Source organism: Hippopotamus amphibius, chromosome 15 (assembly GCF_030028045.1).
Source record: "Hippopotamus amphibius kiboko isolate mHipAmp2 chromosome 15, mHipAmp2.hap2, whole genome shotgun sequence".
In the NCBI taxonomy this organism is placed as follows: domain Eukaryota; kingdom Metazoa; phylum Chordata; class Mammalia; order Artiodactyla; family Hippopotamidae; genus Hippopotamus; species Hippopotamus amphibius.
Window position 1 is genome coordinate 12050197 of NC_080200.1, and position 15595 is coordinate 12065791.

At 56.1% G+C, this 15595-nt stretch overlaps 1 protein-coding gene and 1 non-coding gene across 4 annotated transcripts in view; both read right to left on the minus strand.

Annotated features, from left to right (window-relative positions):
- Window positions 1-2755: 2755 nt before the first annotated feature.
- CACNA1A (calcium voltage-gated channel subunit alpha1 A) overlaps window positions 2756-15595 on the minus strand; it is a 241325-nt gene continuing 228485 nt past the window's right edge. For all 3 annotated transcript variants that reach the window (XM_057708526.1, XM_057708527.1, XM_057708528.1), the window contains 9 exons: window positions 10294-10401; window positions 10058-10158; window positions 8835-8944; window positions 8592-8730; window positions 8314-8427; window positions 6946-6981; window positions 5714-5900; window positions 5152-5402; window positions 2756-4371 (listed from right to left, as the gene is read on the minus strand). In XM_057708526.1, the coding sequence (XP_057564509.1) occupies window positions 3664-4371; window positions 5152-5402; window positions 5714-5900; window positions 6946-6981; window positions 8314-8427; window positions 8592-8730; window positions 8835-8944; window positions 10058-10158; window positions 10294-10401 (1754 nt within the window). In that variant the 3' untranslated portion in view covers window positions 2756-3663. The remainder of the gene's footprint in view (window positions 4372-5151; window positions 5403-5713; window positions 5901-6945; window positions 6982-8313; window positions 8428-8591; window positions 8731-8834; window positions 8945-10057; window positions 10159-10293; window positions 10402-15595) is intronic.
- TRNAE-CUC (transfer RNA glutamic acid (anticodon CUC)) lies at window positions 15251-15323 on the minus strand. Its single transcript has one exon. It is a non-coding gene; the product is annotated as a tRNA-Glu (tRNA).

Below are 15595 nucleotides of genomic sequence, written 5' to 3' on the forward strand. Positions count from 1 at the left end.
AGTGATTGGGACTCTGCCCTTCCACTGCAGGGGGCATGGGTTGGATCCCAGGTCGGGGAACTAGGATCCAGGAAGTAGGATGCTGTGTGGCGAGGCCAAAACAAACAACCAACCAACCAACCAAACAACAACAAAACACACAACCCTCTTGAGTAGATATATGTGTATGTGTAACTCTTTCACTTTGCTGTACACCTGAAACTAACACAACTTTGTAAATCAACTATAATCCAATTAAAAAGAACAAAAAACAAAAAAGAAAACAAAAAACCAAAGCTGTTTATTTTCTTATTCCACTGATCTCTTCTTAGGTGCCATTATTATAGTGAAAGCTTTGCCCGTTCTGCCATTTGGAGTCCCTCGGCCTCCTCTACCTGAGTTAAGCTCAAGGCTTGGGGTCTGGAGCAAGTCCTTTTGGAACGTTCTACTTTGATGTTATGGTAATAATGGCCATAGTAAAAAATCGCTTACTATGGGCCAGATACCATTTGTTCTGAGAACAGCAGTTCTCAAAGGGGCCCAGAAAATTGGGGGCTACCTACTGAGACCCTTCCAGGGGGATCCATCAGGCTGAACTTTTTTTTTTTTTTGGCTTTGCCTCGTGGCATGCAGGATCTTAGTTACCCTACCAGGGATGGAACCCGTGCCCCCTGCAGTGGAAGCATGGAGTCCTAACCACTGGACCTCCAGGGAAGTCCCATGAACCATTTTTATAATAATATGTAGATGTCCTTTGTCTTAATCACTTTCATTCTCCCACAGATGTATGGTGGAGTTTCCAGGGGAGAGTGGCTATTGCAATAGGTAGAATGCAGAATCAGATATGAGAATCCAGCTGCTTTCTGTTCAGCTGACATTAATGAGAGGTAAATGTAAAACGATGCCTCTCTTGTTATGGAATTTTTTTTTGTTTGGAATGTGATTATTTTTCATTAAAATGTTATTTGTTATCATTAGTAGGTTTATTGTTGATTGTTATTTAAAAGCTAATAAATAGTTTTTAAAAGTCTCAGTTTTAATTTCTAAATGGCGAATATCAGTAGCTATAACACATATAAAAAGATGCACTTTGGGATCCTCAATATATTTTTTAAAGAATAAAAAGGGGATGCTGAGACTGAAATGTTTGAGACCTGCTGATGTAGAAGAGTGGTCCAATCCAGCCCCTGCCTGTTTTTATAAATAGAGTTTTATTGAAACACAGCCACACCCACTTGTTTACATAAGGCTGCTTTCCTAGTGTAATCTGAGTTTGAGTTGAGACAGAGACCATTTGGGCTACAAAGCTGAAAATATTTACTCTCTGATCTTTTAAGAAAAAGTTTGCTGCTGACTGATGTAGAATAATGCATTTAATTATCACAAACAGCGCTATTACTGTTTCCCACTTACAGATGGGACAACAGAGGCACAGAGAGGTTAAGTCACTTTCCTAAGGTCACACAGCCTGTGAGGCTGGAGCTAAGCCAAGGCCCTCAGAGTCACATGACTGACTCCAAAGTTGGGTTGTGGTAGATGTTTTTGGTTAGTGTCCCCCTGCTTGGCCTGCCTCTGATTCCCCTTCATCTGGTACCCCTTTATCTGGTACCCCAATGTTCCTTGAAGGCCACCCCCCTCTCCTTATCTGCAGGTTTTGCAGGATTCTCTGAAGGCCTGTCTTGGGAAAACCAGGAGCTGCCTTTTCAGACCAAAGAAAGGCCTTTCACCTCAACTTGAACAAGGGTATAAATGGCCTTGTGTCCACTGAATCAACACAGCTCTCTGGCCTCCTAATCTTACTAACTACAATTTTGTGGCTAATGACTACATTCACAGAAGCATTCACAGAATAGTCAGGGAGGGGAAACCCTGGGAATGGGGGAAGCAAGGTGGGGGGTCCTCTACCACCTTCATCTTTGGGGCCAGCTTCTGGAACGCCGGAGTGGAACTGTACCTGCAGGTGCATTGTGGGCTGATGGACTGACACGTTGGGTGGGGCTGAAGGTGGAGGGAGGACAGGCTGTCCATCCCCTCATAAGAACCCCACCCCCACCTGTATCTCTGATATGCTGCCTTCATCTTGAACTGGCCATGACCATCTTCTGCCACCTATGGGCTGCTCTGAACTTTGACCTCTAGGACTCCCCAGTGGCTCGGGTAATTTAGGGGCACCTCAGGAAAGTCTTTGAAATGGGATACAGCTTGGGGTAGAGTCCTTCAGAAGCAGTTTCTTGGATGCAGATGGGTGGGGTCGGGTGGGGTGGGCGTGCCAGAGGCCGTGGGTGGGGGTCATCTCCCACTGAGGAAAAACTCTCTGGGCGCAGGGGCCCTGAGCTGGGTTTCAAGGTACCTCCCGCAGGGTGCTTTCAATAGGAGTTTTGCTAATATTTGAGGTCTCACACATACTCCCTGGGTCTCACTGGCTGGATCATGCAAGATGGTCATTAAGGAAGGTTTGTCATCCAGGATGGTTGCTTTAGGTACAACCTGGCCTGCAGAAGCGGCAGCAGGCAGACTGTGGAGCCCTGGGGGGCTGTGGGTGGAGGCATGGGGTGGCGGTGGGATGTACCGCCTTGTCCCCCATCCAGGACAACCAGGTAAAGACCTGATCAGTGTCTTTGGCTTTAACTTTCTTGCAAAGAGCGCTGGCTGGAGAGCTACAGCTTTCTCATCCTTAGCCACTTTCAAAGCACCTCCTTCCACGCTTCCCCCAAAGAGACCTGGGGAGTACTTTGCAGAGGATAAAAAGACCACTCCAATTCAGAAGCCCTTTGATTCAACTTTTTTTTTTATTATTTTTTTTTCTTTTTGAATGTCATGCAATAATTCACAGTCCCAAGCCCACAGTTTTCAAACAAGGTAGGAAAAAGGAAAAAAGAAGCAAAGGAAATAGGTGGTGGTGTGTTTTTTTTTCTTTTTTTTTTCTTTTTTCTTTTGTTATTTCAAGCAGGACCAAATGTCAGAAAAAAATGCTTCTTTTCTCAATCATTAATTTTTTTGTCCTTTTAAAATCGTTTATTTTTGTTTTTAAATTGATTTCTGCAGGCAGTAATAGTAGGGTTTGGTATAACCAGCAAGCACTCCTGTGTGTGTCTGAGAACGTGTGTGGGGTATGAGTGTGTCTGGTGGAGGTCTGTGTGGGACGCTGGGTTTCCTCTTCGCTTCCGGCTTCTCGCCACACATGGGCCACCAGCTCGCGTTCACCAGGGAAAGGAAAGATTCAATTGAGATGATAAAACTCATCAATAGAAGCAATTTTTTTCTCCCCGTTTTTCTTTTAAAAATGTTTTTGTTTTTTTTTTTTTTGAAATTTCCATTTTCCCCAAGGTTCTCCAAAAATGGCTGAGTTAATTCAAATCCCTTGGCTGTGTGGTTTGTCTGCCCCCGAAGGCCCCCCCTTCGTGGGGGCTCCGGACTGGGTGGGAGGCGCCGTCGCAGCCCAGGAGCGGCCTGTCCGGCTGAGGGTCTTTGCGGGACATCCTGGTGTGTCCTGGCCCTGCGGACTCACTCCAGAGTCCGGGGTCGTCCGGCTGGTCCTCTCCTGGGCCCTCCCGGGCCTCCCCCGTGTGCTGGGCAGGCGGCAGCGAGGTGGCCCCGCGGCCGGTGCGGCTCCTCCCCGGGGGGCGTGTGCGTGGGGTGCGTGGGAGGGGGGCCGGGCGGGCGCGGGCGCCACCTCGCCCGGGCTTAGCACCAGTCGTCGTCGTCGGTCTCGCTGTAGGCTTCGTGCAGGCCTTTCCGGGAGCCCGGCCCGCGGGGCCTGGCCAGTCCGTGGGCCGGGTAGTAGCCGTTGGGGAGTCGCCGGCCGTGCCGGGAAGGCGAGGCGCAGGCCGGGCCCGCGGCCCGGGGAGTCCTGGGCGAGCACGCGTGGCGCGCGGGGGGCGGCACGTCGTAGGCGGCGACCCGGGGCTCCTCCCCGCCGCCGCCGCCCGGGCCGTCGGGCTCATCGTAGTCGGAGCCCCGGTAGTAACCGTGGTGCCGGGGGCCCGGAGGCCCCTCGGACGCGTGCGCGCCGGACGTCGGCCACCGCGCCCCGCCGTGGCGACACGCCCTGGGGGACTCGCTCCGGGCCGGGCCCGGGACCCGCCGCTCCATCGCGGGCGAGCGGCTGCTGCCATGGCCCCCCGTGGGCGGCCGCTCCCCGGCCAGGGGCTCGGCCGCGGGGCCCGGGTACCTCCGCGGGCCGCTGGGGGCCGCCCGGCCCGGCCGCGCCGCCGCCGGCTGCTGCTGCTGCTGCTGCGGGGGACCCGAGCCGCCGGCCTTACGGATCACAGGGGAATAGGACACGTGTGGCCGGGGGGTGGAGGGGGTCTGGGGGAGCTGGCGGCGTCCCCGCCGCGGAGTGCTGGTACCAGATGTTGAGGGGGCTGGGCTTCCACTTACGGAACTACTGCCCTACACGAAAATTGAAACAAAGGAAATCAAAAAAAAAGATACAACAAAATCAACCAGAAGGAGACGGGAGGAGACACAGAGGACGGGAGGGTGAGGGGCGAAGGAAAACCAAAGGACAGGAGAGGGACCGGGAGGAGAAGGAGAAGAGGGGGGACACAGGTCATTCGAATGGAAAAAAAAAAGGAGAAAAGCAACAGCCACGGGGAGGAGGAGGAGGGGGAGGAGGAGCGGAGGCGGGGGAGGAGGAGGAGGGGGGAGTGAGAGAGACAAGGAGGGAGGGAGAAGTCGAAAACCAACACAACAAAGTGAAAAGAGAAATGAGAAATGGAGTTTTGTAAGTTTCGGGGTTAAAATAGCAGAAGTTTCAAAAATTACTCACAGGCGTCCAGAGGACAGAAATCATAATCGAAACAAAAAACGGAAGCCGGGTTAAAGGAAAGCAAAAGGCAGCGGGCAGCCAGCGTGGGCATGAGTCGTAAAGACCACACTGGCCGGAAACTCAAACGTGATCCACAACCAAAGAGGAAGCAGCTGCGGGGCGGGAGCAGGTGGCAGGCGGGCAGGGGGGCCGGGGTGCAGAGTGGGGAGCCAGAGTGGCAGGGGGCAGTGTCCACCCCTGCCCGAGCCCAACCCCCTGGCCTGGGGAGCCCCGTGGTGGGCGGGGTCAGAGCTCACAGCAGGAGTGGGGGACCCTGCCCAGAGTGGCTGTGGGGTGCGGGGACCCCCGTCCTCTCCCGCATCCCATGGGCTCCGGTCAGGGGTGCCTCTGGCCACACCCACCTGCCGGTGTGCCATGTGCTCTCGGCCCTCACTGGGTGAGCGGGACCAGCGCTGGTCCCGGGCCCGGGTCCGGCCGTGGTCAGGCCGCTCCTGGGCATAGCGCTCCTTGTCGGGGGGCGGGGGGTGGTGGTGGTGGTGGTGGTGATGGTGCTGCCGGTGCTTCCGGTCCTTGGGCCGGCCGCGCTCCTGGTCTCGTTCCTTTGATGGCAGGTCCCCAGACTGGGTGGTCATGCTCAGGTCTGTTCCCAAGCCTAGGCCGGACAGGTCAGACAGACAGACAGATGGCTGTGAGGGAAGCGTGGGATGGGGCATGCACACGGGAGGCTACCAAGGGGGTCTGCGGGCTCTAGAGAGGGGCACCATCCCTTGGACCGAGGACAGTCTGGTGGGTGTTAGGGGGGCTGGTCCCCAGGCTCCGGGCAGCAGCTGGCACAGCTTGGTCCCCTTAGTCCCGTCCAGGACTTTCTGTCTTTTCTCCTTCAGTGTCTGCCCTGCTCTGCCTTCTCTTCCTATCTCCCCTCCTCTGTCCCCTCTGGTCCCTGGGCCCTTCAGGGTGACCCACCTGTGTCCACGTCCGTGTAGCGGCCCAAGGAGCGCTCGGAGGCTCGGTGGCTGCGGTCTCTGCGCCGCTGGTGGTGCCGCTGGTTCTCCTCCGGCGGCACCCTCTCCAGGGAGTAGTCGTCTAGGCGCCGGGCCTTGGGGCCCAGCACGGAGGCCGAGCGCTTCATGGGGCTGGTGTCTGAGATGGTCTGAGGGGGAACAGGCGGTGGGCCAGGGTCAGCAGCTGGCACCAAGCAATCCCAGTCTGTCCTGCCCCATCGGCCATCAGTGACTGGGGTGTGACCGTCCAGAGGTGGGGTCTGGGGGGGGCCATGGGCCTCAGGTCTTGATCAACCAGGGCCCCAGGACTCCTCTGTCCCCTCCCAGGCTCATCCTGGGTTCTGGACAGGAGGCTCCATTCTACCGATCTCCTGCCGGGACAGGCAGGCCGACTGAAGGGCAGCGTTTCCCCTATCCTAAGTGCAAACCTGGGAGCCCCGGGCCCCGGGCAGCACAGGCCTGCTCTCGCCCTGTCTGCTCTCCAGGGCGGGTGAGGAGCGTCTGCTTCTCCTCACTGTCAGGCCTACAGGCCCATGGGGGCCAGGCACCCAGCTCACTGGCTTCCTTGGCCAACTGGACCCGGACTTTCCTGCCCACCTGAGTCTGGCTTCTGTAAGGAGTCCTTGAGGGGCTGCCCTGGTATTTGAGACCTTGGGGAACCTGCTCTCCTCATCCTTGGCCTGCAGCCTGGGGGCCTGCGTGTGCTGCGGCCCCAGGGTCGAACTGGGTTCTCTGCGGCTGGGAGAGGAGAGGAGGAAGATGGGACAGACATCACCCAGGGCCTGGCCTAGCTGGGGGGGCAGCGGCAGGAGTTTTAAGGGACACAGGGCTGCAGGACCAGAGGTTCAGGGGTGATGTCAGGGGAAAGGGCCCCCCGGAAACAGTGGGCCAGCAGGGCTGCAGGTCACGCTTCTTGGAACGATGGGCTCCCTGGCTTGGGGGCTCTGAAGAGAAGGGGGTGGTGCAGGGGGAGGGTGGAGGGGGGTGGGGCAGGGTCACCCCTCCAGGGCACACGTGGGGCACACAGAGAACACAACACATGAGGATGGGGCTCCACGGGTGAGGAGGGGGTGCGGTCTGCAAAGAAAGGGTGGGGTTAGAGGACTGGAAGAGATGACAGGACTCCCACGAGGGGGGGTGGGCGGGAAGAGGGGGCCGGAGCCCAGCTGGGCGGCTGGCGGTTGCGGTACATACACTGAGGTTATTCCCACGTGGCCGGCCCCTTCTCCTCTGTCACAGCCCCACGGGATGGTGCACACAGAAAAAACAGAAAGAAGGAAATAAATATAAAAGCCGAGAGGGAGACTGGAGAGGTGGTAGATGGAGGAGATGCCAGGGTCTGGGAGAGGAACCTGAGGGGGAGGGGAAGAGGGAGGGGGAGAGAGGTTAAAGTCCTCGAGGCATGGGCGACCCCAGGCCTGGCTGGCCGGCCGTCCTCCCAAGGGCACAGAGGAGACAGACAGGAGACACCACAGACAGATGGCAAAGGCACGAGACCGACAGATGGGACGGCGTGGCCACAGGCCCCTGGCCCTGGGCTCTGCCTCATGCAACGGCGCCCCAGCCCTGGCTCCGCTGACACTCAAAGCTTGGGGGGGGGGGTGGCCGTCAGCTGGCTTGTCCCACCCCTCTCCTGGGGCCCAGCAGCTCAGTCCTGGTGGGGGGTTTGGGGTCCATCAGGATGGGGCTGGGCAGCCACATGCAGGCTGGGTGCCTCCCACCCAAGTTCCCAGCAGCCAGAGGCCAGGCCCCTGGGCGACCCTGGCCCCGCCAGGCACAGCACAGCCTCCCACCTCGTGCAGACGTCACGGCACAGCACATGGGCAGCCCGCCAGAGTCAGACATGCCGCCCCGCCTCTCAGGTCGGGTGGGCAACCAGCCATGCTTCTGGCTTCTGGCCCCTCTGTCCCGGTGGGCCTGGGGCAGTGGGACCCCCCAACCCCCCACAACCAAGCCCTGCAGCTGGGTAAAGCAGCCACACACAGACACACATCAGGCACACACACCTGCTCCTTCCCAGCAGCCCCACAGAGACCAGACAGAGAGACGAACCCCAGCTGCCCCCAGGCCCACTCCAGACTCTGCTCCCAGGTCCTAGGACCTGCCAAGTTCCCCAGAGTGCGCACGGACGTGGGCATGCAGCTCCGTGTACGCGCGCGCCTCTGTGCTCGTACATTCTTGATTGTAGCTCTCACCTGGGCCCGACACATCACCTCCCATACCCCCTCCACGACCCCACATGTGTCTTCCGCATCCTCCCACCGCAGCAGCCCCAAACAGGGCAGAGGCAAACCATTCGGCCGTGGCCACGGTACCCTACCCCAGGGAACCTCGCCCTGCCCCCGCAGTCCTCTGTCAGGGAGGAGCTAAGAGGACCAGGGCCTCCGGGTGCTCCAGGTACAGCCCATAGGGGCAGTGGGGCCTGCATGCTGCTGCCGGGGGGTGCAGGAGGCCCCACCCAGCCCTGGGTCCCCAAGGAAGGAGATGCCCTGGGCTGCGTGGGGAAACCGGGGCTCCAGAGGCCAAAGTCCAGCCCCCAGGGTGGTGGGTGAAAGCCCTCACCTGGTTCTCGGCGGGGAGGCGGGGCATGGAGGCGGCCCGGGCCTGGCCCTCCATGGGGAGGTAGTGCTCACTGTCCGAGTAGCCATCTCTGCCCATCTCTCGCATCTCCACAGACTGCGGGGCAGATGGCGAGGCCGGGTGAGCCCTGGGGCCTGACACATGGACCCCGGGGGTGGCCTGGTGCGTGCTGAGCTGCAGGTGGGGGGCCCGGACCCCTCCCTCTTGTCCTGCCCAGGCCTGGGAGCCATGGGGGCGTGTGGGGCAGGGTGTGGAGGCACCTGAGAGTTGGGCTGGCTATTGGGCATGTCGGTGGGGGGTCCCCGCTCTGGGCTCCACGTGCCCGTCTTCTGGAACATCTCCTGGGCCCGCTGGGTCACCCAGGATGGGCTCTCCTTCATTCCGCTTTCGTGAGCCATCCTGTGTGGGGCACAGAGACCAGGGTGGTGGTGGGCCCTCCAGGGGTTTTCACACCTGGGACTGGCACCCCTGTTCCCCCGCCTCCTGGCCAGAGGGACACTCACAGGCCTCCTCCTGGGTCCAGCTGGGTGGAGGGGAGGGCGTTCTGGCCGGGCCCCGCCTCCTGCGTTGGAGATGGGGGCTCCATGCGCTGGAACATGAGAGGTGTCCGGTTCTGGGGAAGCAGAGAGCAGTGTGTGTGCACAGGGTGGGGGTGGACAGGGGGCAGATGGAGGAGGGTGCCCCAGGCTCAGGCTCTGGTCAAGGCTGCAGCAGGGAGGCTATGGAGGGTATGCTTAGCCCACCCCTGGAGTGAAATCCCAGGAGTCATTCTTGACATCCCCTCCCCCCCGCTCCCCAAACACACACACACTCAGATCTGATCCATTAACTGGTCCTCAAGACTCTTCCTTCCAAATCTATCCATAACTGGATCACTTCTTACCCCTCCACATCCCCCATCCTGGTCCAGCTTCATAGATTCGAGCCGGGACCAGTGCAGGTGCCTCCTCCCAGGTCTCCCAACTCCAGCCCTTACCCCCCACCGGCACTAGAGGGCACCTGTGAGCACACATGCACAAAGTCACTTCCCTTCTCTACTGAGGGGCCCCCATGGCTCCCACTTCACGTTGAGCAAAAGTCAAAGCCCCACGAGGCCCTGCATAATCTGTCCTGTCACCTCCCCACCCTTGTCTCCCCCCACTTCTCCTCTTCCACACTCTGTTCCACTATATCAACTTCCTTGCTGTTCCCCAAACTCAAACGCACGGTCCTGCCTCAGTACCTTTGTCCCGGATGTTCCCGGCTGTCTGACACACTCTTCCCCTAGGCATCTGCTTGGCTACCTCTCTTTTTCCTTCAAGTCTTTCCTCAGATGTCACTTCCTTAGCAAGGCCTCCCCGACTACCCCTTTCAAGTAACATTCCCTTCTCTACAACCTCCTTTTTCCCATGGCACTTGGCATTTTCTGCAATGCTATCTAATGTATATGTTGTTGTTGGCATTCCGCCAGCTGGAAAGTCTGCTTCACTGGGATTCTGGTCAGTTTTGCTCACAGATGCACCCCCAGAGCTGAGAACAGTGCCCAGCATACAGTAAGTGCCCAATACGTGTTGGTGGAGCAGAAGAGTTAATCAACGCTACATCTCCTTGGCACTGCCCTACTTCTCAGTGGCTTGCCTTGGAGCATGGCTTCATCCTACTGTTTTGGTTGGTCCTCATGGAGACAAGGAGCCACTGTCTCCCAGCTTGGATGTCCCCAGAGTGACGGACATAGCAGGGGACATACCTGCTCCTCGCGCATGGCCTGCAGCTTCTTGGCCTTGCTCTGCCGGTAGTACTCCATGATCATCATGGCTGCGTAGATCTTCCCCACCGTCAGGTCCGTGGCTGGAGGCACAGGGTGAGCTCACTGTGGGCGGGGGTCCCTGTATGCACCAGCCCTGCTGTTCTTGGGCCTCCTCTTTCCCTCCCCCTCCATCCTGGTGGGACTGAGTCCAAGACCAGGCCGGGCCTGGCTCTTACACTTGTGAGGGGTGACAAGCAGGTCCAGTGTCTTCTGGGACAGGTTAGGCCAGATGGCCATCATCTCCTTCCGCAGCTCGGCGTCCATCTGCTGTTTGTCGGCTCCGCCTGTGGGTGGGCACGGAGAGGCATCAGCTGGCTTCTGAGGCAGCTGCAAAGCCAGTGGCTCTTGTTGACCCAGGCTCTGGGGTCCGATTTCCAGCGGGTCTCCAGTGCCCTGTGGACCTGACCTGGAAGAGGACTGACCACGTGGGCTCTGGTCCTCAGTAGGGCCAGGGCCTTGGAACAACCATGTGGGGGACAGTCCAGCACCCCGAGGGGTCAACCCGGTTCTCACCAGCTGTGTGACTTGGGTGTTAGTCTACTGTGCTGTGCCTCAGTTTCCCCATCTTCGAAATGAGGATGATGGCAATAGTACCTGTCTCACTGAGTTGTTTGAAGATCAAAGTAGTTAATGTGCAGCGTTAGGACAGTGCTTGCCATAGGGAGCCTAGGGTAAGCCTCAGGGAGCCGTCCTGATAGAGGACGTTTGCCTCTCAACCAAGTCTCCCCTCCTATGAATGCTGACCTTGGACATAGCTGATCCCTGGTCCTTCACCCCAGCCATGGTGGCCATTAAGGCTCTTTGGCAGTGATTCCCGGTCCCTCCTGCCCAAATGCATGGGAGTGTGGCCTTTCCTGGCTCCCAGGGTTGGCCGGAGCCATGTGATGAGTTCTTGCCAATGAGGTGTTAGCAGAGTGAGGTGCTGCTTTGAGCAGTTAATGGCCAGTGCAGGACCCTCCTCAGTTCTCATTCCCTCTGTCACAGCAGCTGGTAACATGGGGGTCAGTGGTTGCCCCCTCAGGCCTGGTCCCTAAGTGACTGCTGAACAGAAGCCCCTGCTGACCCTGGAAGTTCCCACATAATGGAAGTGGGAAGTGAATCTTTGTTGGTTTGAGACCTTGGGACTGTTTGTTATAGCAGCACATTCTCATCCATCCTGACGGATCCACCCACCTGGCCCCTGCCTCTACTCCTGTTTCACAGCCCCCAACCCTAGGCACAGGGGTGCTGTTCTAAACATTTACCAGTGGGTAGGGAAGGGACATTGATGACAGAGCTAGAGCAAGGGCCTGAAGGCTCCCTGCTGGACCAAATATTAACCCTGTGGTTGCTGGATTATGGGAGGAGATCTGGGGGAAGGGAAGGGGATGGTTACCAGCCAGTAGAGAAGTATTTCAGTGTTTAACAACCATCCCTGGGGGCCTGTTGGCTGAATAGCTAGCCCACCTGGGCAGCCCCAACAACCCCCTTTGCCTCCATTCCCTGTCCACCTCTCATCGCCCAGCATCTGCCCTCTTTGCCCCTCCCTCCTTCTCCCATTCCTCCATTTCCTGGGCCCAGCCTGGGGCTGTCTCTGGAACCCTTGTCCAGCTTCTCCTTCTCAGCAGATGTCAAAGGACAGGTATCTGCCAGCCACTCTGTGGAGCTTTCACTCATCTTCCCCCATGTGACTCTGGAGACAGATGCCTTTATTTTGAGAAAAATCCTTCAGAAGGGCCTTTCTGCAAGTCAAGCTCAGATCCTGCTCCAGAGTGAGGATATGGAGGCGGTGGATAGCTGAATTGCCTGGACCAGTGTAGTCGCCTCTGCCAAAGTCTCCTTGGTCCTCCCACAGCCACCAGAGGGCACCCGTGAACACCTGAGCGCAGTTGCCTCTGCCCAGGTCCTCCTCCTCCTCCCATAGCCACCAGAGGGCGCCGAAGAACACCTGCCTCAGTCACTTTCCTCCTCTGCTGAGAGCCCTTCAAGGCCCTCACCTCACAGAGGATGATCCACCAAGTCCACAAGGCCCTGCACGATCTGTCCTCATCTCCTCTATGTTCCCTTTTGTTCACTCTGTTCCCGCCACACCAACCTCCTCATTGCTCCTCAAACATGCCAAGCACCATCCTGCCTCAGGCTCTTTGCATGGGCTGTTTCCTCTACCAGGATGGTTCTTTCTGCAAATATCTATGTGGTCCCCTCCCTCAGCTCCTTCAGGTTCCTGCCCAAATCCTTTACCAAAGAGGTCTTCTAGCTGCCTCCCAACCTAAAACAGGCTCCCCTTCTATGCCTTTTTCCTGCTTTCTGTTATCATCTTGCGTTGTTGTTCACCACCTCACCACTAGGGGGCAAGGTCCACGGTCAGCTCTCTTCAACAGCTGGTGACTGCAGGGTCTAATGATACAGGGGCTGTGGTCACTGGGGCTGAGCTGCATCGGGGTGGGGCTGATTGGTGGGCCTGGACACAGGTTGGGAGGTTGTGGGAGACCCTTGGGAAAATCATTTGTGTAGCTGGGCTCTTAACACCCTTGATACCAATTTATGATAATTTTTTTTCCTCTAGGGAAGCAGCTGGAATTAATAGCTACATCTCTTGTCCACTGTAGCTAAGTGAGGTGCCTGGGGTCTCTGTGGCTGCTTCTCAGAGACATGGGAAGGACAATCCTGTGAAAAGTCACTTTGTCCTGACAGCTTACGTATTTCCTGTTTCTAGCGGAGAAGAGGAAGACCCCCTATTGTTACGGGCTGAATTGTGTCCCCTACTCCAAATTCATGTTTAAGTCCTAACCCCCAATGTTATGACATCTGGAGATGGGGCCTTTAAGGAAGTAATTAAAGTTACATGAGATCATAAGGGTGGTCCCTAATTCAATAGGACTGGTGTCCTTATAAGAAGAGAGCGATAGACACCAGGGGTGCATATGGACAGAGGAAAGGCCATGTGAGGACACAGAGAGAAGGTGATCATCTGCAAGCCAAGGAGAGAGGCCTCAGGAGAAACCAAACCTGCTGGCACCTTGATCTTGGATGTCCAGTCTTCAGAACTGTGAGAAAATAAATTTCTGTTGTTTATGCACCGTCTCTGGTATTTTGTGACGGCAGCCTGAGCTGATACACCTGCTCTTGGCACCTGAGTTAGGTAAGGTGAAGCTTTCTTACCCTGTCAGCACTGCCCCCTTTTTTTTTGACCATGCTGTGGCATGCGGAATCTTAGTTCCCCAACCAGGGAGCGAACCCATGTCCCCTGCAGTGGAGGTGTGGAGTCTTAACCACTGGACTGCCAGGGAGTTCCCATCAGCACTGTCGACACATGAGGCTGGATCATTCTTGGTTGTGGGGCCGTCCTGTGCATCGTAGGATGTTGAGCAGAAACCTTGGCCTCTACCCACTAGTTACCAGTAGCACTCCTTTACCCCAGAACTGACAACCAGGCCTGTCCCCAGACACTGCCAACAGCCCCTGGTGAATAAAACTGCCTCTGGTTGAGAACAACCACTGTAGACTCTTTCTGCTTTAATTCACTGGGAAATCTCACATTCAGGATTTAAATAAAGGGAAATTTCATAGGGGGTTTCAAGGTGGCCCTCCCCTGGGGTCATGGGATCCACTCAAAGCCGCATCCTGGGTTTACTCCTCCAGGTACAGAACTAGTAGCACCAGGGTTCCCAGGGACAGAGGGCTCCCCGGTATCCAGGCATCAGTCCCCCACAAACCGGTTGTGTCCCAGAGTTTATCACCCAAAGGGTCCTCCCCTCCCCTACTCTGCACACCTCTGGTGAACCTTCTCTGTCACAGGGTCTGTCCTGTGCACTCCAGGACATTCAAGCGGCATCTCTGGCCCTTACACACCAGAAGCCACGAGCACCAGCCTCCTCCCAGTTTTGACAACCAGAACTGTCTCCAGATGTTGCCAGCGTCCCCTGGGGGCAGAGTTATGCCTGATTGAGAACCCCTGACTTAACCCCTGACCTGCATCCCCAACCTCTGACCCTGCTCTTTCTTTTCCATAACATTTCTCGTTTTTGAACACGTTACATATTCTACTTACTGATCGTTGCCTGTTTGTTTGTTTGTTGCCTGTGTCCCACAGCCCCATAAGGGTGGAGGTTCATCTGTCCTTCACTGCCACATCCCACTTGCCAAGGACAGGGCCAGGCACACAGCAGGTGCTCAGTGGATGCTCTCATTCAATAAGCTGATAACAACACCAGCAGGTCAAAGCCCCTCAGATCCCACCAGGCCACTCTAGAATCTTCCAGGCCATTGCAGACCCCACCTCCAGACAGAATCTGGTCTTTGAGGGCATTAAAGGACCAGACAGCAGCCTTTTGGCCGGTCAGCCATGTGGCGTCCTGAAGGAGAGTCCAGGCTGGCCCCAGGTGGGGTTAGCCTGGATTTCACCTCTTCCTGAGACAATGGCATAAGGCATTCCTGTTTTGGGAAGCTGAGGTCCTCCTACTACCAGTTGTGTGCCAGGGCCGAGGACCACACGGGCAGAGAATGCTGGATAGGCATGGAGACTCTGCTACTGGCTGGCTGAGGCCTCATCTCTTCTCCACGCAACCCCCCACTGCTGTCCAGGGCTGTTAGGATGCAGCTGGCACAGTGTTTATAAAGCTCTCCCTGTAGGCTCTCAGCAGAAGCCAGAATGTTAGCTTGAGGCTGGGGATTTTTATTTTATTATTATTATTATCTTTAATAAATTTATTTAGTTATTTATTTTTATTTATTGGCTGCGTTGGGTCTTTGTTGCTGTGCGAGGACTTTCTGTAGTTGTGGAGGTGGGGGCTACTCTTCGTTGTGGTGTGCAGGCTTCTCACTGCAGTGGCTTCTCTTGTTGCAGAGCATGGGCTCTAGGCACGTGGGCTTCAGTAGTTGCAGAGCATGGGCTCAGTAGTTGTGGCACACGGGCTTAGTTGCTCCGTGGCATGTGGGATACTCCTGGACCAGAGCTCAAACCTGTGTCCCCTGCATTGGCAGGCAGATTCTTAACCACTGTGCCACCAGGGAAGCCCTATTTTATTATCATTTAAAAATTTTTTTTAAAGTTGGGGTATAGCTGCTTTAAGCTGGGGATTTAAAAAAAATTTTTTTATGTTATATTGGAGTGTAGTTTTTTTTGGCCACACTGAGGGGCTTGTGGGATCTTAGTTCCCTGACCAGGGATCAAACCTGGGGCCCTGACAGTGAGAATGCCAAGTCCTAACCACTGGACCACCAGGGAATTCCCCAGAGTAGAGCTGATTAACAATGTTATGTTAGTTTCAGGTGCACAGCAAAGTGATCCAGTTATACATATACATGTATCTATTCTTTTTCAAGTTCTTTTCCCATTTAGGTTATTACAGAATATGGAGCAGAGTTCCCTGTGCTATATAGTAGGTCCTTGTTGGTTATCTATTTAATTTAATTTATTAAAAAATTTTTTAGTAGTTTGTATCTCTCTCTCTTTTTTCGCTGGGAGTTGTATGGCTCTAGGGATCTTAGCTCCCCAAC